The sequence below is a fragment of the Phyllobates terribilis genome, unplaced genomic scaffold (genome assembly GCF_046119375.1).
Source record: "Phyllobates terribilis strain yellow unplaced genomic scaffold, ASM4611937v1 Scaffold_3__8_contigs__length_932513732, whole genome shotgun sequence".
NCBI lineage: Eukaryota > Metazoa > Chordata > Amphibia > Anura > Dendrobatidae > Phyllobates > Phyllobates terribilis.
In genome coordinates, this window is record NW_027362763.1 from 554242393 (window position 1) to 554264595 (window position 22203).

Consider the following 22203-nt stretch of genomic DNA (forward strand, 5'->3'; position numbering starts at 1 on the left):
GCAACTGAAGAGTAAATATAGCCGGAAGGGCATCCTTAAGGGGTGATCTCTGCAAAACTGTGCAGATTTAAAAATGGGTTATATTTGCACAAATATATTTGTCAATTATTATAAGACCACATTGTGAATTTGGGAATACCCCATCAAATTGTTAATTACATATTTATTTGAAAAGACAAGGCGTATGTTGCAATCTGTTAGCCCACAAATGCCACCTATAGGAAGTAGCAATACTAAAAGTCAATATCGACTCTCTAACGAGCCTTGTCACATGACTTAGGATAAAAGACAGAACTAATATATATATATATATATATATATATATATATATATATATACACATATATATATATATATACACATATATATATATATATACACATATATATATATATATACACATATATATATATACACATATATATATATATATATATATATATATATATATATATATACACATACGTACATACACCTAACATACATACACATATTTGCCATTATCATTTAGACTTAATTTTACTGGTGATGCATTATATAATTTCTGTTCCTGTTGTATAGGTCAATTTTTAGATGGCATGCGTCCTACCAATGGATCAGGGTCAAGATGCGTTTAACACAGCTACACCATTTTCGTTACTGTAACATACAGTGAACAGAGTGGTAGAAAGAATGCACAACCGACTGCAACATTCAAGTCCTCCTGGCTGCATAAGAGAACGCAAGTCCCCTGCCCCGGTGAAAGGTGGGAAGCCCAGTGTTGGAACCCATACAGTTCTAAAGGTTCATCTATCCAGTTGATGGGTGACAGAGGGGTATTCTAGTCTACAAAAATTAAAGGCAATCTGTCAGTAGGATCAACCTTCGTAAGCCGTCTATATGGGCATGTAGATTATAGGAAGCTGAATAAAATGATAACTTGATATCTGCGATCGAATGTCTTATTCCAGAGAAATCCATGTCTTTTCTTATAAGTAAATTACCTCTTCCAGGCTATGGGGAGGATGTTGCCTGGAAGATAACTCTGCCTCCAGGGCTTATTCTACATGAAGGGGAAGTCACCAGGCAAGTAACTAACAAAGAAAGGGAGAAGTTAAATTGGTCTTCTTGCAGACACATTTTTGCAGCTCTCTGAGCTCTGCTGTATTGTAACAATATTACAACTGTCTGCCTGTGGAATCTGAGAGGAAGCTGCAGATATGTCAGATATGCCAAAGCTATGGAGGCAGAGATATCTTCCGGGCAGCAACCTCCCCAGAGCCTGGAAGTGGTCTTTTGTATAAAGTGATAAAAGAGGATTTATCAACAAAGTTTCTGATAGGACACATACAGGAGACAACAAGAGCTTTTAAATGCAAGTACGAAAATTCTTTATTAAATAAATATATAAGTTGTAAAAATTTTCACAGAGTCAATAATACATCTACAATGTGTACAGGACAGAAGCAGACACCCCAAACGGATAACCACTCCAAGGAGTAAAGTGGAAGGTAATAAAGTTGACAAGTATACAAAAGCCACCTATAATCACATTAACCACCTAGTAGAAAGACTATTAGGAGGTAACATTAGATGAAGGGGAGCAGACAATGCTGCTAAAACACCCCATAGCTAATCAAAAGCCATTCAGAGGGAACACTAAATGATAGCCCTCAAGGGAGAAAGCAACGCACTGTCAACGCGAAACGCGCGTTGGGAAGTTGTTTTAGCACCCTTTCATCCCACTGGGGGGTCTCCTATTCCGTCTGGGGTGTCTGCTTCTGTCCTGTACACATTGTAGATGTTTTATTGACTGAATATTTTTACAATTTATATATTTATTTAATAAAGAATTTTCGTACTTGCATTTAAAAGCTCTTGTTGTCTCCTGTTATTATATGCATCTTGGAGCTATGCTGCTGTCCCGGCACGTTCTTACCTATTGGTATTGACGTGCCTTCAGCAACCATGAATTTGGGTTTTGTGTTTCTAGGACACAAACAGGTAGGACTTTTTGCAGAATTCTATAACCTGTATGCCCATATTAAGGCTGCGTGCCCACTATGCGCTTTTCAAACGTTTTTTGCCGCGGAATTTCCGCAGCGAAAACGCTTAAAAAACGCTTGGTAATACGTGCCCCATGGTCCCCAATGATAATCCGCATGTGCTGTGCACATGCTGCCGAAATTTCCGCTGCGGCTTATTGCGGAAAAATCCGCAGCATGTTCATTACTTTTGCAGACACGCAGCGTAATTGCCGCCATTGACTTGCATTGAAACGCATATTATCCGTGTCAGCACATTTGCACATACGGATATTATGCGATTCTATGTGCGGATGGTACCCGGGTGTGGATGAGAGGAGACTCTCCTTCAGACTCTGGTACCATAGAACCTGTTAAAAAAAAAAAATTTAAACTAAAAAATAAAGATTATACTTACCTTCCAATGGCCCCCGGTCTCCTCAGAGACGCGTCCGGTCTGTTGTATGGGTCGCGGTGGTGTGAAAGGACCTGCCATGATGTCATTTAGTCATGTGATAGGTCACGCGATCGCTGACATCGGCGGTCGCGTGACCTGTCACATGACTCAATGATGGCATCGCAGGTCATTTCACACCACCGCGACCCATACAACAGACCGGACGGAGCGGAGAAAACACCGGGGGCCATTGGAAGGTAAGTATAATCTTTATTTTTTTACCATTTTTATTCTTTTACTATTACTTAGTCACACTATACAAATCCATGCCGGTTGCATGGATTTATATAGTGTGACCAAGTTGTCAAGCACTTTTCCGAGTGATGCTAAAATACCTTGGAAAAGCGATTGATAACCTGCAAGCAGAAATGCATGCAAAGACGCTTGACAAACGCTTCTACCTGGCAGGAAAAACCCATGTAAAATCCGCATGCGTTTTTCCTGCCAGGGAGATGCGGAAAAAATATGCAGCATTTCTGCATCGTGGGCACTTAGCATAATAGTTTAGAAAGGTTAAATGTGGGGACAGATTCTCTTTAAGTATGTTTGGTTGTATACCATAGACAACTCCTTTTAATCACTGATGCATGTGAAAAGCATTGTCACTATATACATTTAAGATTTATATATTTTAAAAAGAAAAATTAAAAGCTTTCCAGCAGAGACGTACTGTTTAACACAGATACATATCAATCATCATATGAAACGGTCTCCCATTGTGTTTTTCTCTGTGCTGCAGCATTTGAGAAAACATGACAAACTAATAATGAAAGCTATGGATTGGCGCTAAAATGTAATGCTTCCGCAGTTTCACTCATACGTGGAAGTGCTTTTACTGCCTATTTAAGAGAGGAAGAATACCTAAACAACCAATTCAATTAGTAAAAGTAGGCATAGTTTCTGTTTCTGAAAAAGTTTAAAAAAACCAACCTGCTGCATGCACCGGGAAACGACAACTTCAGGGACCTCTGGGAATTTCTGCCGCAGGTCATTTAAAACCTGAAAGTCCACTTGCGAGCTTCCTTGGGCCATTCGTGTATTGCCTGTGCAGAACTGTTCTTTACAGTACAGTTCTAGGCCTTGCTGGAACCCAACCTCATCTCTTTGCAAGCATTTTCTGCAAGTAAATAAAGTAAAAGGCAGTTGAATATGCACAAGATATCCGCCTTACACTTATGTATCATTAGCACATAAAAGGGATCTTTTCTGATTAAATTTAAAGATATGAACTAGGATTGTGTGTAAATAAGTTATTTGCAATACTTTGTACACATGCATTCACTGTTAACTTTACCATCTTTCCAAATGTAATCTACTCCTACATTAATGAGTATTTCAGGTGCAACATCAATGCAAGCGTTACCCGCTTACAAACATGAATGCCTGCACAATGCTTTGCAGCTGCTGCTGGAGGGATTTTCTGCAATACCAGCTTTCATTTGCATTGACTGTATGCGCCTCGGAGGGAAGTTTATTTTCTTTCTTCAGATCCAGTTCTTTCTGGTGGATTGCAGAATCTGTTGACTACAGTAAAGCCCTGGATTCGGTCTTTTTGGTGTGATATTTGGCAGCACTGTAACATAGGTCATCTACAAAGGACCACCGATTGGCTATGCAAGCTTTTACTTGTTCGAGTGATTGCCACACTGAACAATCGGGAACACTTGTTTCCCGATAATTGGTTCCTCTAAATATAGTTTCAGCAACAAAAATCTGTAGCAAAAATACAGTTGGATGGATATAAATGTGGTTTTCAAGAGCCTATTCAACCATATGGAAAAAAGCTAGTTCGGAATTTAGAGCATGCTGGGGATTATCAAATTCATTGCAAGGAAATAAACTATTTTTAGGGGAAGGCTACATTAACCGCTTCCCGACCGCCCACTGTACATAAACGTCCGTGCGGCCTGGGCTCTGTGCAGCGCGGACTTTTAAAAACAGTGGGTGGTCTCGCAGCGCTGAGGACCCCCAGGGTCCTGCAAGCGCTGCAGGAGCGGTGCAGAGCGATAGCTCTGACAGGGAACATCATCGGGACCTGATTGGATCAGGTCCCAGTGATGTTAACCCTTTGCTGTCTTCTATATGCCGCGATCTATAGTGATCGCGGCATATAGAAGACAGCAGGAGGAGAGGGGGTGGTATACTTACCTCTCTGAAGACCCCTGATACCTTCCAGGACCTTGGGTTGCTATGGCAGCTGGAGGTCACATGACCGCCTCCAGCTCTGCCATATATGGTGTCCTGCCAGGATCAGCCTGCAAGCTGAAGCCTGGCAGGACACACTGACTGTGTGAAGATCTCATGTAATGTAATACATGTCTATTACATTACATGAGATCAGCGATCAGAAAAATAAAAATTATTGTCCCATACAGGGACTAAGTAAAAATGTAAAAAAAAGTAAAAAAAATGTTTTGAAACTATTAAAAAACAAAAAAAACAAAATTAAAATAAATAAAATATTAAACCGATAAATCCGTATATTTATGCAAAAATAAAAAAAAGTACACATATTTGGTATCGCCGCATCCGAAACAACCCGATCTATAAAACTGTCACACTAATTAACTCCTTCTGTGCACACCGTAATAAAATAAAAAACGGAGCAAAAAACTATGCTTTTTCCTCATATCGCCAAACAAAAAGTGGAAAAAAATGCGATCAAAAATCAAAATGGAAATAAAAATGGTACCGCTGAAAACGTCATCTTGTTCCGCAAAAATCAAGCCGCCATCAGCCAAAAAATAAAAAAGTTATAGCGCTCAGAATAAACCAATGCAAAAAAAATATTTTCTCTATAAAATTGTTTTATTGTGTAAAAGCACCAAAACATAAATATAGAGTAAGTGTAGTATCGCTGTAAACGTACTGACCCGAAGAATAACGCTGCCTGATCACTTACCACACGCAGAACGGCATAAAAAAAAACCTCAAAAAAACAATTCCTGAATTGTTGGTTTTTGTTAATTTTACCTCCCAAAAAACGGAATAGAAAGCGATCAAAAAAATGTCACGTACCCAAAAATGGTACCAATAAAAATGTCAACTCATCCCGCAAAAAACAAGCCGTCACATGACTGTCGGCCAAAATATGGAAAAATTATAGCTCTCAAAATATGGTGATGCAAAAACTAGATTTTGCAAAAAAAAAAAAGCGTCTTAGTGTGTGACAGCTGTCAGTCATAAAAACCTGATATAAATCTGGTATCTCTGTAATCGCACCGACTCGAAGAGTAAAGTAATCTAATCAGTTATACTGCACGAGGAAAGGCGTAAAAAATAAATAAAACCAATTCTTCACCTGCTACTGATTTGTTTATTATGTCTCCCAAAGATCGCAGTAAGGCTCTGCTCACATTTATCCTGCGCTCTGCGCTGAGCACTTACCCCAGAGTTTCCGCGTAAATCTCTGAAATACGTGATTCAGACGGAACCCATGACGGAAGATTCCCTGTAATGAGGTAGATATAGGCCACTGTGGATGCCGTCTGGCCTGTGATCCTACGGTGTCATTTGTTTTAGGCGTGCATAAAAGTGCGGTTGGCCACAGTTTTGTGCACTTCTGAAAAAAAGGACACCGCTAAACAGAGGCCAGATTGAGTCCAGAGTAACTCTGCTGCCTCATTACAGTGAATGGATCCCACATGGGTTTCATCTGAATTACATCACTTGGAAATTTAGATGGAAACCCCGATGTAAGTGCTCAGCCTAGAGCACCGGATAAATGTTACATAAAATGTTCCCAATAAAAGCTTCAACTCAGTCCTCAAAAAAAGCTAGTCCCCACTCAGGTCAGTCATCTGTTAAAAATATAAGGGACTTCCAAGTTACTGGTAGCAGAAAGGCTCTGGAAAAGCGAAATGGCCCTTGCCCCCCAAAAGTAATTCAGAAAATTTTGTGCTCCCAAATCCAAATGCCTATTCTACAATAATTTGTTCTCCAATTGTCAAATAGCACTCCGTCCCCCCCAGATCTCGCCGTATGGCTAAGTGGTACGATACAGCCACATATGGGATATTGCCACTTTTAGAAGAAATTCTGTGACACATTTCGGCACCATTTTTACCCATTGCCCTGTGTGAAAATGTAAAATCTGAGGGTAAAACATTTTTTTGTGGTAAAAATATAATTATGCTTTTTTCACTGCCCAATGGTATAAATTTAAATACTAAAAAATACTCACTACTTCCCTAGATGAATTCCTTGAGAGGTGTAGTTTACAAAATGGGGTCACTTGTGGGGGTTTCCACTGTTTAAGCACATTAGGGGCCCCCCAAATGCAACATGGCGGCCGCTAATTATTCAAACAAATTTTACATTCAAAAAGTCAAATGGCGCTCCTTCCCTTCCGAGCGTCCAAACAGTGGTTTGCCTCCACATATGGGGTATCAGCGCGCTCAAGAGAAATTGCACAACAAATTTTGGGGTCCATTTTTTCCTGTTACCCCTGTGAAAATAAAAAAAATTGGGTCTAAAGTAACATTTTTGTGAAAAAAGTTAAATGTTAATTTTTTTCTTCCACATTCCAAAAATACCTGTGAAGCACCTGAAGGGTTAATAAAGTTCTTGAATGTGGTTTTAAGCACCTTGAGGGGTGCAGTTTTTAGAATGGTGTCACTTTTGGGTATTTTCTGTCATAAAGACCCCTCAAAGTGACTTCAAATATGATGTGGTCCCTAAAAAAATGTTTTTGTAAATTTTGTTGGAAAAATGAGAAATCGCTGGTCAACTTTTAACCCTTATAGTTTCCTAACAAAAAAAAATTTTGGTTCCAAAATTGTGCTGATGTAAAGTAGACATGTGGGAAATGTTATTAACTATTTTGTGTGACATATCTCTCTGAATTTTCATGCCCTTAAATCAAAGTTTGAAAATTGCTAAATTTTCAAAATTTTCGCCAAATTTCCAATTTTTTCACAAATAAACGCAAGTGATATCGAAGAAATTTTACAACTATCCTGAAGTACAATATGTCACGAAAAAACAGTCTCAGAATCAGGGGGATCCGTTGAAGCGTTCCAGAGTAATTACTTCATAAAGTGACAGTGGTCAGAATTGAAAAAATTGGCCAGGTCACGAAGGCAAAAACAGGCTCTGGTGCGAAGTGGTTAAATGTACACACTACTTTCTATGTTATCACAAAGTCTTCTCACAATTGTCCTAGAGTGTGCAGTGAAATTAGCTCAAGATTATATAGCAGGGTTGATGAAACCCCCAGGTCTAACATCTCCACTCTTTTTTCTATATAACGAGTACAGCAGAGCTGGAGCAGTCGTGGGAACCATGGAAAGGTAAGGATGAGGTTGCATTATTATTTTACTTTTATTGCAGAAGACATTGGCTTCAGCTGGAATGGGCGTGATGGTAAGTATGGTTTAATTTAGAACAATAAAGAATTGTGTCTTTATTTCAATTAAAGGACTTTATTCTGGGTGTTTGTGTTTTTTTTTTACTTTGACTATGGGGTTAGTAATGGGTGTGTCTTATAGACGCCTCTCCATTACTAACCTGGGCTTGATGTCAGCTGGCATTATAAGCTGACATCAACCCCAGCCCTATTACCCCACTGCCACCGCTACAGGGCAGTGGGAAGAGCGAGGCTAAGTGCCAGAATTAGCGCATCCTATGGATGCGCCATTTCTGGGGCGGCTGACGGCTGGTCTTTCTAGCCTGGGAGGGGGCCAATATTCATGGCACCCTTCCTGGGCTATTAATATCAGCCCCCAGCTGTCTGCCTAGCCTTTACTAGCTATTAAAATAGGGGGGACCCCACGTCATTTTTTTGGGGGGGGTCCCCCATTTTAATAGCTAGTAAAGGCTAGGTATTCAGCTGGGGGCTGATATTAGTAGCCTGGGAAGCTCCGTGTGTATTACCCCCTTCCCAGGCTTCAAACATCTGCCCCAGCCGTCTGCTTAACCTCCACTAGAGACTAAAATTACGGAGAACCCCACGCCAATTTTTTTTTTTAATAAATCCTTTATTTTAACACTAAATGACAAGTACAGTAATCAACACTGTCACTGTACTTCTTATATATGTGACTGACATGTTTCTATGTATCTAATCGATGTGCGATTCTCTATTCTATTCTAAATTGTCGGGTACAGATGCTGAATTGCCGGCCGGCTTTTTTAAAGAGACGGTGCATGAAAACACTTATTTTTTTTAATAAATCCTTTACACTAAGTGACAAGTACAGTAAAGAAACACTGTCACTGTACTTATTATAGATGTGACTGACATGTTTCTATCCATCTAATCTATGTGTGATGTTCTATTCTTTCTGTTCTAAATTGTCGGGTACCGGTGTATGCCGCTGCTGAATTGCTGGCTTTTCATGTAATACATTCTACATTATTCTTAGTTGTTTTCCTTCATGTAGAATTAACCTACAAGGAAAGAAAGGGTTTATTTTTATTCCGATATTTGTGTCCTATTGACTTGCATTGGTTTCCGGTATCGGAATCGGCGATATCCGATATTTTTTGGGTATCGGTCTGATCCAATCCGATCCGATATCGGAAGCTATCGCTCAACACTAGTAGGGAGCTGAAGCAGCTAGACAGCTGTGGCAGTATAGCACAGCATGGAGAATAAGGGGAAGGGTGCATACCAAACCCACACACAGCCTCCAATAAGCCTTGGTCAGGAGGCTGGCTTCCATAAGGAGACAGAAGCCAAGTTGTGATTGGAGGTCACAACAAGGAGTTGTAACATCACATGAAGTGGCATAAGAACAGGAAGAGGGATATTAGCTTTAACCGCTTCACAACATGAGCTGTACATGTATGGTGCAAGTATGAAGCGGGCTCACGGGGTGACCCGCCTCATTCCCAGCATGTGATGGCTGTGTGTTACAGCCAGGACCTGCCTCAATCAATCGCGGGTGGAGGAGAGCTTCGCCCGTGATTGTTAACCTGTTAAATACAGGTGCAAAACTCTTACAGCAACATTAAATATGCGCCGGCATGAGGGCACATCATTCCATGCAGCCATTGGTGCGCCTGTGACTAAAGACCCCCCATGCTAGTCATTATGGAGTTCCTTTGAAACCCTAGGCTTCAAAGGAGACCAGGATTTTTGCTAAATGCAGCAATGCTAAATGCTATAAACATTGCTGTATATAGCACAAGAATTTAGACGATTGCAGCTTCAACTCCCCTAAAGGGACTATTAAAGAGGTTGTCCGCTACTTTTACATTGATGCCCTATCCTTAGAAAAGGGCTTCAATGTCTGATTAGCACAGGTCCGACAGTTATTGGTACAGGCTGCCGGCACTTACCGTATTTTTCGGTCTATAAGATGCACCTAGGTTTTAGAGGCGGAAAATAGAGAAAAAAAAATGTAAGCAAAAAATGTGGTCATGATGAACTGTTATGGGGGAGGGGGTCTGCTGCTGACACCGGTATAGGGGTAATGTCCCCCAATTCTGTTAATATCCTCCATCCTTGGAATGCATGGCACCCCTTGAGCCCCATCCTTGATATGCATGGCACCCCTTGAGCCCCCACCCTTGGTTTGCATGGCACCCCTTGAGCCCCCGTCCTTGGTGTGCATGGCACCCTTTGAGCCCCCATGACACTGCCCATGAAAAAAAATAAACAATCATACTCTCCTCCTCTCTCCTCCAGCGCTGTCCCGCCCTGCTGCCGAAACACTTACTGTGTGAGCAGCGCATGGCAGGGCGTGCAAGGCGCCCCTGCCAAGCGCTCTCACACAGTGAAGTGCTGTGCCGGAATAGTCACCATTCAGTCTCTTCAACAGCCGGCACACTGTACCGCAGCACGGCTCCTGAAGCCGCTCTGCGGTCTGTGTGCCCGCTATTAAAGACCATGGATATTCACTACAACCCATGTGAGTGGGTTGTAGGGAATATTTATTAGCTTTAATAGAGGGCACACTGACCGCAGAGTGCAGCAGGAGCCGCGCTGCGGTACAGTGTGCCGACTGTTAAGGAAAATGAATATTCATTGCTCTCCACGCCCATTTTAGTGGCGGGTACAGCGTAGGCTGCAGCAAGCGGATGCTGCTTCCTGTGCCTCGCTGATCCCCCGGTGTCGCTCCCAAACTCCGCAAGTAGGTACTTTCGGCCGGCCCCACCGATAACAGCTGATCGGCAGGTGTGCCAGGTGTCGGACACCGGCTGATCAGACATTGATGCCCTATCCTAAGGAATCAATGCAAAATTAGTGGACAACCTTTTTAAGAACAGTGAAAAGTATATAAAAAAATAAAAATAAAAAAAAAAGTTCAAATTACCCCATTCTCCCCCCCCATTAAAAATAAAGATATTATAAAAATAAAAAAACAAGTGGTATCACCATGTTCAGAATGGTCCGATCTATCAAAATATAAAAATAACGGAAAAAAAAAAAAATAACGCCAAAAATTAAATTTTTTTTGGTCTCTGCAATTAGACAAAAAATGCTGTAACTAGCAAAGGTCACATCAATCCCAAATTGGTATCAGAAATTTTGTCTCAGCAGTCACAGCTCCATCGACCTAAAGATAAATATTAGTGATGAGCGAGCGTGCTCGTTTAACCCTTTAAAGCCCAGGACGTACTAATACGTATCTGCGCCCTGGGACTTAAGAGCCAGGTACGTATTAGTACGCCCTGCTGATTTCGCCCGCACACAGGCTGTGTAGGAGCGATTGCCGCCGGGTGTCAGCTGATAGCACCTGGTGTCAGCTGTGACAATGTGCTGGGAGCGGTCTCGCACCGCTCCCGACTCATTAACCCCCGCAATGCAACGATCGAAGTCGATCGCAGCATTGCGGGGGCAAGGGGAGGTGATCGCGATTCTCACCTCTCCTGCCGTCCAACGCTGTCTGCCGCGGTTTCCTGGATGTTGCCATGACGACCCGATGCAGTCATAACAACATCCGGGTCACCAGACAGCAGGAAGATACTTTGGTCATGCGCAGTGCATGACTAAAGTATCTTCTGCATCTGCAGCGCTAACAGCCTGTATAGCACAGGGATGGTGCTCCATTCCTGAGCTATACAGGCGATCAGAGTAAAAAAAAGTGAAAGTTCCATAGTGGGACAAAGTATTAAAGTAAAAAAAGTGTTAGAAAATGGAAAAAAATAATAAAAAGAAATTTGTAAAAAATATAAAAAATAAAAAATATAATGTACCCATCAATAAATATTATGAAAAAAAAAACCACAAAACAATAAAAGTACACATATTTGGTATCGCCGCGTCCGGAACGACCTGACCTATAAAACTGTCCCACTAGTTAACCCCTTTAGTGAACACTTTAAAAAAAAAAAAAAAAAAAAAACAAAAAACAAAAACAATGCTTTATCATCATACCGCCAAACAAAAAAATGGAATAACGCGATCAAAAAGACGAATATAAATAAAAATGGTACCGCTGAAAACATCATCTCGTCCCGCAAAAAATAAACAGTCACATGACTGTCGGCCAAAATATGGAAAAATGATAGCTCTCAAAATACGGCGATGCAAAAAAAAAAAAAAAAAATGCATCTTTTAGTGTGCGACAGCTGTCAATCATAAAAACCCGATATGATTCTGGTATCGCTGTAATCGCACCGACCAGAAGAATAAAGTCGTCTAATCACTTATACCACACGAGGAACGGCGTAAAAAATAAAGGGCTGGGATTTTTTTCAAAAGTAAAAAAAAAAAAAAAAAATAGATGACAATATGGCAACTAGTGTTGAGCACAAGTGCTCGCTACTTGAGTTTACATCAGGTGCTCGTGTATGCACCGAGTATTGCAGGTGTTCGAGTGACATGCTTGAGTCTCCGCCCCATATGCTTCGCGGCCAAAAAAAAAACCTCACGGGGATTGCCTGCCATGCACGAGCGATCCCCGCATGTTTTTTTTTGGGTGTCTAATAACCATGAAACATGCGGGCGGGGACTCGAGCGCTACATGGTGCATACCTGAGTACCCGATGCAAACTCAAGTAGCGAGCATTTGCGCTCAAGACTAATGACAACTGATTCAGTACGATGACCTAATGTTATCAAATTCTGTGTCGTACCTCTGGGTTCAAAATGTTCACTATGCCCCTTGATAAAATCCTTGAGGGCTGTAGTTTCCAAAATGGGGTCACTTGTAGGGGGGTTTCAACTATTTAGGCACATCAGGGGCTCTCCTAAAGCGACATGGCGTCCGCTCTCAATTCCAGCCAACACAGTGGAAGGAGTGCATGACACAGTGCTCCTTCCCTTCTGAACACTGCCGTGCGCTCAAACACTGTATTTTCCCCACATATGGGGTATTGGCGTACTCGGGAGAAATTGAACAAAAGATTTTGGGGTCCATTTTCTCCTCTTACCCTTGTGAAAATAAAAAAATTGGGGCTAAAACATAATTTTTGTGGAAAAAGTTCGATTTTTTTATTTTCACGGCTCCATGTTATAAACTTCTGTAAAGCACCTGGGGGTTCAAGGTGCTCACTACACATCTAGATAAGTTCCCTGAGGAGTCTAGTTTCCAAAATGGTGTCACTTGTGGGGGGTTTCCACTGTTTAGGCACATCAGGAGCTCTCCAAACGCAACATGGCGCCCGCTAATTAATTATTCAAGCAAATTTTACATTCAAAAAGTCAAATGGCGCTCCTTCCCTTCCGAGCCCTGCCGTGTGCCAAACAATGGTTTTCCCCCACATATGGGGTATCTGCTTACTCCGGAGAAATTGCACAACAAACTGCATGGTGCAATTTCTCCTGTTAGGCTATGTGCCCACGATGCAGAAATGCTGCTGATTTTTTCTGCATCTCCCAGGCAGGAAAACGCATGTGGATTTTACATGTGTTTTTCCTGCCAGGTAGAAGTGTTTGTCAAGCGTTTTCGCATGCGGGTTATCAAGCGCTTTTCCAAGCGATTTTAGCATCACTTGGAAAATGCTTGACAACTTGGTCACACTAAATCCATGCAACCAGCATGGATTCATATAGTGTGACCAAGTTAATAGTTAAAAAAAAGAATAAAAATGGTAAAAAATAAAAAGAACCATTATACTCACCTTCTGATGGCCCCTGGTCTCCTGTACGGTGCGCGTCCGGTGTCTTGGGCGGCTCGCCCGCCGACGTCAGCGGTCGCGTGACCTGTCACATGACTAAATGACGTCATGGAAGGTCCTTTTACACCATCGCGAGCCACCGGGGAGCCAGGACGCACCGGAGAGAAGACCGCAGGCCATCAGATAATGTTTATTTATTTGAAAAAATTTTTTTTTAACAGGTCCTATGGTACCTGAGCCCAGAGGAGAGTCTCCTCTTCTCCAGACCCGGGTACCATCCGCACATTGAATCACTTAATATCCGCATGTGCACATGTAGTCATGCGGATATTAAAGCGATTCAATGCAAGTCAATGGCGGCAATTATGCCACGTTTCCGCTAAAATAATGGACATGCTGCGGATTTTTCCGCAATGATAATCCGCAGCGGAAATTTCCGCAGCATGTGCAGAGCACATGCTGAATAACATTGGGGACCATGGGGCACGTATTAGCAAGCGTTTTCGCTGCGGAAATTCCGTGGCAAAACCGCTTGAAAAATGCATAGTGGGCATGCAGCCTTACCCTTATGAAAATGCAAAATTGGGGGCTGAAAAACATTTTTGTGGGAAAAATGTGAAAATTTTAATTTTCACGGCTCAATGTTATAAACTTCTGTGAAGCACCTGGGGGTTCAAGGTGCTCACTACACATCTAGATAAGTTCCCTGAGGGGTCTAGTTTCCAAAATGGTGTCACTTGTGGGGGGTTTCCACTATTTAGGCACATCAGCAGCTCCCCAAACGCAACATGGCGTCCGCTATTTATTTAAGCAAATTTTACATTCAAAAAGTCAAATGGCGCTCCTTCCCTTCTGAACCCTGTCGTGTGCCAAAACAGTGGTTTTTCCCCCACATATGGGGTATCTGCGTGCTCATGGGAAATTGCACAACAAATTTTGGAGTACATTTTTTCCTGTTACACCTGCAAAGAAAAAAAATTGGGTCTAAAGTAACATTTTTGTGACAAAGGTTGAATGTTAATTTTTTTTGTTCCACATCTCAAAAAATTCCTGTGAAGAACCCGAAGGGTTAATAACGTTCTTGAATGTGGTTTTGAGCACCTTGAGGGGTGCAGTTTTCAGAATGTAACTTTTGGGTATTTTCTGTCATAAAGACCCTTCAAAGTGACTTCAAATGTGATGTGGTCCCTAAAAAAAATGGTTTTGTAAATTTTGTTGGAAAAATGAGAAATCGCTGGTCAACTTTTAACCCTTATAGCTCCCTAACAAAAAAAAAAAAAATGTTGGTTCCAAAATTGTGCTGATGTAAAGTAGACATGTGGGAAATGTTATTTATTAACTATTTTGTGTGACATATCGCTCTGATTTAAGGACATAAAAATTCAAATTTTGAAAACTGCTAAATTTTCGCAAAATTTCCGTTTTTTTCACAAATAGACGCAAGTGATATTGAAGAAATTTTACCACTATCATGAAGTACAATATGTCACAAAAAAAAAAAATCTCAGAATCAGGGGGATCCGTTAAAGCGTTCCAGAGTTATTACCTCAAAGTGACAGTGGTCAGAATTGTAAAAATTGGCCTGGTCATTAACGTGCAAACCACCTTGGACGGAAAATGGGTTAAATGAGCACGCTCAGGTACTCACTGAGTAGTTTCGGTGTGCTCGGCATTTCAGTAACAGCCGCCGTGGCTGCATGTTTAGTATTGCTGTAATTGTACCGGTGAGCAGAATCATATTGCAATGTTATTTATACCACAAAATGTACATCATAAAAACAAATTCCCACAATACAATGTTATAATTGCTTCCTCCTCCCCCCCACAATTTCTCCCCACTTGGAATTTTTTGCCTGTTTTCCAGTACACTGTGCGGTAAAATGAATGGTGTCATTAAAAAGTACAACTCATGTCCCCAAAAAATAAGCCCTTATATGTCTATGTAGAGAAAAAAAAATGGCTCTGGGAAAAGGGGAAGGAAATTACCACCCCACCCCTCCTTCCCGGATATTGGTCATGTCGAGGAGGGGTTAAAAGTTATAGACTAAGTGTGGATCGAATTTTTTCTGTTAATCAACCTGGAGCACCCATTTAAATTAAAGATTCCATATTTCATATACATGCACTGCTCACAAAAAGTTAGGAATAATTGGCTTTCAGTTGACATTTCAGGATGAACCTAAAATGAACCCTAACCTTTTCAGGTGAACTTAATGTGACCGTCTCTAAACTTCTGAATGCACATGTCCAACTGGTCAATGTTTCAGTATTTTTCCCGCAACTTGCTGTTCTCCAACAAAGAACTTAATGGCAAAATTCACAACAGGTGCTTGATCCATGAATCACTCAATAAATTTCACGGTTCATTTAGAATTGGTATTGAAACAGTTCTCCACATCATGCCGTTCACTGATGAAAGTCGATTCACGCTGGCTAGAAATTATGGCCGCCACTGATGTTGGAGACGTCAAGGAGAGCACTATGCATCAGCCTCGGTTGTCACCAGACGAGCCTTTGGTGGTGGTGTTACGGCGTGGGCAGGTGTGTCTTGTCAATACAGAACTTTCCTACACTTTGTGAATGGTGCAATGAAAAGCCCCTACTACTTGAATAACATCATTAATCCAGTCACAGGCCTAATTTCATCTTCATGGACGACAATGCTCTGGCAGGCTCATCAAAGTCGCATCATTAGGAAAAAGCTGCCGGAGATTGGGGTACCTCAAACAGGTGCACTCCGTTTACTAAATTATGTGACTACTAGAGGCAATTGGTCAGTCAGGATTTTATTTAGGGGTATCAGACTACAGGGGCTGAACATAAAAGCACGTCACAATTTTCAGATTTCTATTTTTAAAACAATTAGAAAAACATGTATCATTCCTGTTATATCTACAACAAGCAGCAAGTATTTGTGAAGTGTATCACTTAAAATCAAAATAAAATACATTTAAGCTTGTTGGTGTAACGTGAAAAAAAAAAATGTGGAAAAGTTCATGGAGTATGTATACTTTTTCAGAGCACTGTATACAAACCTACATATACACACACAAATTACTTTTACAGGGTTATTTATGTATATAACTTGAAAAACAGCCTTCTATATTTAAGTACCGGTAGTTCTAAATTTAGAAATGTTAAAAGTCCTCAAAGACAAATCTGATGAAGTCTACTTTCCAAAGAGCAGACATCGTTTAAACAACTTTTAAAACTGCCATGCAATTGCAGAGATGTACAAGTAGTTTGGGAATGAAGCCAAGCGTATAACAAATGAGCATTTCACACCAACAATATTTAGGTTGCAGGAGTTACCTCAAGTGCCCTTGTAGACTTTAGATCCGTGTCCTCACCGCATTTTCTGCAAGAGAGAAAAAAGAAAAGGAAACCACAGTTTAATAAAAACAACATATTGGAGGACACATTAAAGTTAAATGGTTTTTTATTCCCTTTTTGAAAACTTTCTTTCAGGCAGCAGTTGTCAAAAAAAATAAATAAATAAATAAAAGCAAAACAAACATGAATGTTACCTACTCTTCACCACTACCACTACCTACATGGGCTGAGCCACTGAGCTCACAGATTGGCTGCAACACTGGCGACATGACATCAACACTGCAGACAAGCTAGAGACCAGGGCAGAAGTGTAAAGCAGACGGTGGACAGGGAGGGTAATACACTTTTTTTTAAGCTATCGGAGGCTATGTAGGCTTTGTGAAAGTGGAAAACGCCTTTAACAACCCGTATCAAAGGTGCATTCAACGTACTACTACGGTGTTTACCCTTTCAGAGAGGAAGACTATGGAGTTGGTTTGATATTTTCTGGTAGACAAAACGTTAGGATGTTTAGAGAGATCAAGAGAAAAACAAAAAAGTCACAGGAGAGAATTGCTAGGCTCACTGACTACATTGTTCCTTGGATTTATCTTGAACAGTATTCTAGCAAATAACATTTTGCAAAAGCTGGAAAAAGAAGTTACCTTTTCACAAAATAAGACACAAGGAATTTCTTTTTTTCGCCACTACTCCACCTCACAAGACTTTTGTCTTCTGGGGGTAGCGCGAAGGGGTAAGAATATGTGCACGCTGAGTTTTGAGTTTATAGAGCAGAAAACGCTCCAAATCCTGATAGATGGAAAACTTGCAGTGGAATCCATAGCACAAATCAGAGACCAACTCTGAGGCTATTTGTACCGAAATACAGTTAACTTCCATGGTGCTGACAACAAAATCTACATGGAAACGCAGCCTCGATGCACTGTAGTAGCACAGCTAAAGTGCTGGAGGTGTACTGACTAGTTGGATGACCGTTTTCAAAAGCAAAATTCCAGAACCAAGTACGCAAGGTACTTAAATTGTTGCGTCTGATTATCGTGGTGCCTTTTTTTGAAGTCTATAAAAAATACAAAAAAAAAAAAAATGTCAGTCTCCTGTGGTGATTTAACTGACAGCATGGCAGTAAGTAACATCACTAGAATCAGGGTCTCTGTCCCTATATCAATCGGCTGCCAGATTACAATGTAAATACGTGCTCATGGATTACCTTTAAGAATGGCATTTAATATACCGGGCTTAATGATGGACGGGCAACAATAAGATGCTTCAAATTCATCAAGAGGCACAAGTCACTTAATGAATTTGGTGCATCACATCAGTGGCATGCACATCTGTGCACCTTGCTAGAAATGATACGCTAGTCAGGGTAGCATTTTTGGAGTAAATAAAAGTCAACACTTTTGCCGAAATTGATGGCCAGTTGTACCTATGTCCAATCCCCATCCATTTTGGTTTCTTACGCCGCATCAAACTGGCGTGAAAACAAGAAGTCTCATTTTTTTGCAACCATTCAAAATGTTTTGTGTCAAGTGTTCTGCCGTAAAATCTTTCATGTACCAGCCTAGGTTGTGAAGTCGGAGTCGGTATAAAATGGACTGACTCCTAAAATATATAATAAATTGGGTACAGTAATTCAATGCAGTTTGTGACGAATATTTTTTCATAAGAATTTGGGAAAGTTATGACATGTCCTATAAATGTCTATCCTATTCCTGATCTAAGGGTCTGGACTTTTAGCTGAGAAAAATGTGTCCTACCGTAAATTTATCACTTAAACATGAGCCATGTATGAGGGAGTCGGAGAGTTGGAGTCAGTGTCATGGAAATTGAGGAGTCTGAGTCGAAGGCTTGGCTTACCAACTCCACAGCCCTGGTATCAGCCCTAATGTGTCCACATTAGAGATCTTTCCCCATCAGCGAAGAACGTGCTTCTGAATATCATCAACTGCTTGACTGGAGAAAACCTCTGATATCCCTTTAATCATTTCTACAATTTCTTCTGGAAATAATTTCTAGTCAAGAACCTAGTAGCACATTCCTGTTAGACAAAGTAAACTATGGCAGTCAGAAACACTTCACACATACAGACTGCCAGCATCCTTCAAAAGGCTGTGACATTGATTTATTTCATTACAGAGATGGGTAACTAAGTCGACAAAGTTAAGCAATACCAGGATCAAGTAAAGTTCAAGGTGAATGGGATATGACAGTTTTAGAAACTATGAATGAGCGGTTCCACTAGCAAAAACTAATACAACAATTTAAATATCACCACAGGAATACACAACAAGTGCACAGGTTTACGCAAGGCTAGACAAACCTATTCCAGCTCTAGGAAAAAATCCAATTTTATCCTATGATCTTTAAGCATTTGTTGACCAGGTGCTTCCAACAGATGACATCTGCATGGTCACTGACAGGCAGAAGAGAAGCATTCACACCAACACCTACAGTGGATAACCACCACAGTGTGTGCAGGCATAGTTCCCGAGCAACTTTGCAGGTGACACGGTCGATTCCCTGCAAGATTAAGTGACTGCAGTTTAAATTAAATTGCCCTTGAGATTTCTGATATGTAGGGTTTTCTATTATGAAAAACATAGGTGGAAAAGAGCAGCAAAAATTCCACCTGTTCTTTATATAGTTTTGGTGCTAGACCTGACTGATCTCAAAAGAAAAAAACAAAAACAACACAATATAAAAAAAATAATGAGAAAGCAAGCAAAGATGTCTCCAGCAGGACCAGGGTTGTATACATCTCGTTAAAACTTCACTTTTAATTTCATCATGAATAAGGTTTAGCCGAAACGCGTTGGAATGTGCTGTACCTAACAGCCGCTATATTGCGCATTCTGTAACTCATCCTTGGCTTTTACAATTTGAAATTAAAAGTGAAGTTTTAACAAGATATATACAACCCTGGTCCTGCTGGAGACATCTTTGCTTGCTTTCTCATTACTTGAACTTTGGTAGCCCGTGACCTGGGCGTCTCCGCTGCAAGACTTCGTTGGGACTGGATGAGTCTGGCTATTACATGGTGAGCTGACATACGTTTTCCCTTTCCCTTTCCCCTTGTTTTTTCATAAAAAAAATAAGAACCAAGATTATTCACTTGACTTGATGACAGGTCATCTTTAAAGTGCACCTGTCAGCAGGATTGTGCTCAGTAAACTACATACACTCTCAGGTGGGTGACATTACACTGATTAATATGACACCTTGATTGATGAAATCAGTCCTGTGGTTCTTGTGTAATCTTTACTTTCAGTTTGGAGATGATATGCTCGTGTTTCGGGACGGCCTGTGGGGGGCGCTCTATCTTGTGCTCTGCTCATATTCATCTGTATGCTCTTATGGCAGGTCACTGTGTCTTCACTGACCTGCCTCCTATTTTACATAATGAATCTAGTAGTGCGGGGCTACGTAAAATAGGAGGCAGGTCAGTGAAGGCACAGTGATCTGTCATAAGAGCATACAGATGAATATGTAAGCAAAGCACCAGATAAAGCCCGCCCTGAAGCATGAGCATATCATCTCCAAACAAAGTAAAGATTACACAAGAACCACAGGACGGATTTCATCAACCAAGGTATCATATTAATCAGTGTAACGGAGCCCACCTGACAGATAAATGTAGTTTACTGAGCACAATCCTGCTGACAGGTGTGTTTTAAAGCAAACCTGTCAGCAGGATTGTGCGAAGTAAACTACAGGCATTGTCATGTTGGCGCCTTACACGGATTAAAATGATACCAAAAAGGTCAAGAAACAGTCTTGTTGTTCTTGAGTAATCTTTTGCAGTTTGGAGAGAATTAAGGCCCCGTCACACTAAGCGATGCAGCAGCGATCCCGACAACGATACGACCTGTCAGGGATCGTTGCTGCATCGCTAATACATCGCTGGTGAGCTGTCAAACAGGCAGGCTCACCAGCGATCAGGGGAGCAACGATATCGTGGAAAGAATCGTTCCACGATGTCCTGCTCCCGTTACCAGCCTGCTGCAAGCAGGAGCAGGCTGGTAACTATGGTAAACATCGGGTTACTAAGTGTGCGTGTGCCCCTAGTAACCCGCTGTTTACCATGGATACCACTCTGCTACCGTGCGCTGGAGCCTCCGCTCACAGTAGCAGAGTGGTATCTATGGTAAACAGCGGGTTACTAAGTGCGCGCGTGCCCCTAGTAACCCGATGTTTACCATGGTTACCAGCCAGATCGTTGGTCCCGCTGGTCACACACAGCGATGTGTGCTGGCCAGCGGGAGGCCAACGACCAAAAAATGGTCCAGGACACTTTGCAACGATCAGCGACCTCACAGCAGGGGCCTGATCGTTGCAAAGTGTCACACATAGCGACATCGCTGGTGAGGTCGCTGGTGAGTCACCAAAACCGTGACACAGCAGCGATCTCGCTAGCGATATCGCTTAGTGTGACGGGGCCTTTAGATTCTTGTGCTCCAAGCTCAAGCTGCAGGGTGGGACTGTAGGCAGGGTCTTATCTTATGCTCTAGGTCAATTCAGCAAGATAAGACCTGCCCACAGGCCCGCCACAAGCACAAAACGCTGATTATCTTTGGCTTGCTTAAAAGATGATCTTTCTCAGCAGCACATCGTATTGTGTAAACAGGACCCTGCGCTGCTAATAGCAGCTTATGCCCATAGAATGATGATGTATTATTACTGATTGTTCTGAGCGTATCTGAAGCGCTGTCTGCCTGCGTAAGCCAGCATGTAAGTTGTCAATCAGCTCATCGGCTGGTGTAAATCTTCATTTTGATTAACTGTATACATTGAAACAGAGATTGATTCTCGTAGAGATTAAATAACAGGAGTTGGAGGTAGTCCACATTGCTGATGCTAGAGGCAGATAGCGTCTGCATGAAAAACCTTAGTTATAGCCCGTATCTGCCTCGAATGAAGCAGGCTCCCAAACCATGACGTACCGGTAGAAGATGCAACAGTAACGCTCCATGAGCCCTTCTGGTCTTTGTAATGGAAGGCATGATATGATGCCAGGAAAATGGCACATGACTGCTAAGGACGCCAACTGGCTGAAAAAGTCACATGCCGATTTATCACTGCATGCAAGACGAAAGCGAAATTCATTGCTGAAGATAGACCTCCATTTCAACTTCCATTGACGTCTTGCTCTGGATCAGCGGCATGAGGTCAATAGATCACCTATAGCTGGACGTCTGGTTTGTAGCCCAATGTCCTGCAAATGCTTTTTAAATTATTTGTGCACATTATGCTCGATTCCTAAAGTCATGTGCACACCATGTCTTTTTCAGGCAGATTCAGATCCAAAAAGCGCTTAAAAAGCACTTAATAAACACTCAAAAGAACAAATATGCATTACTATGTAAAAACTTGCTGTTCATATGTCCAGGATTTTGAGCATCT

General features: G+C 41.4%; 1 protein-coding gene across 1 annotated transcript in view; it reads right to left on the reverse strand.

Annotated features, from left to right (window-relative positions):
• The window catches only part of TAB2 (TGF-beta activated kinase 1 (MAP3K7) binding protein 2), a 73415-nt gene that overhangs the window by 23980 nt on the left and 27232 nt on the right, over positions 1–22203 (reverse strand). The window contains 2 exon segments of the mRNA XM_073671397.1: positions 3391–3577; positions 16783–16828. Coding sequence (XP_073527498.1) covers positions 3391–3492 — 102 coding nt within the window. The 5' untranslated portion in view covers positions 3493–3577; positions 16783–16828.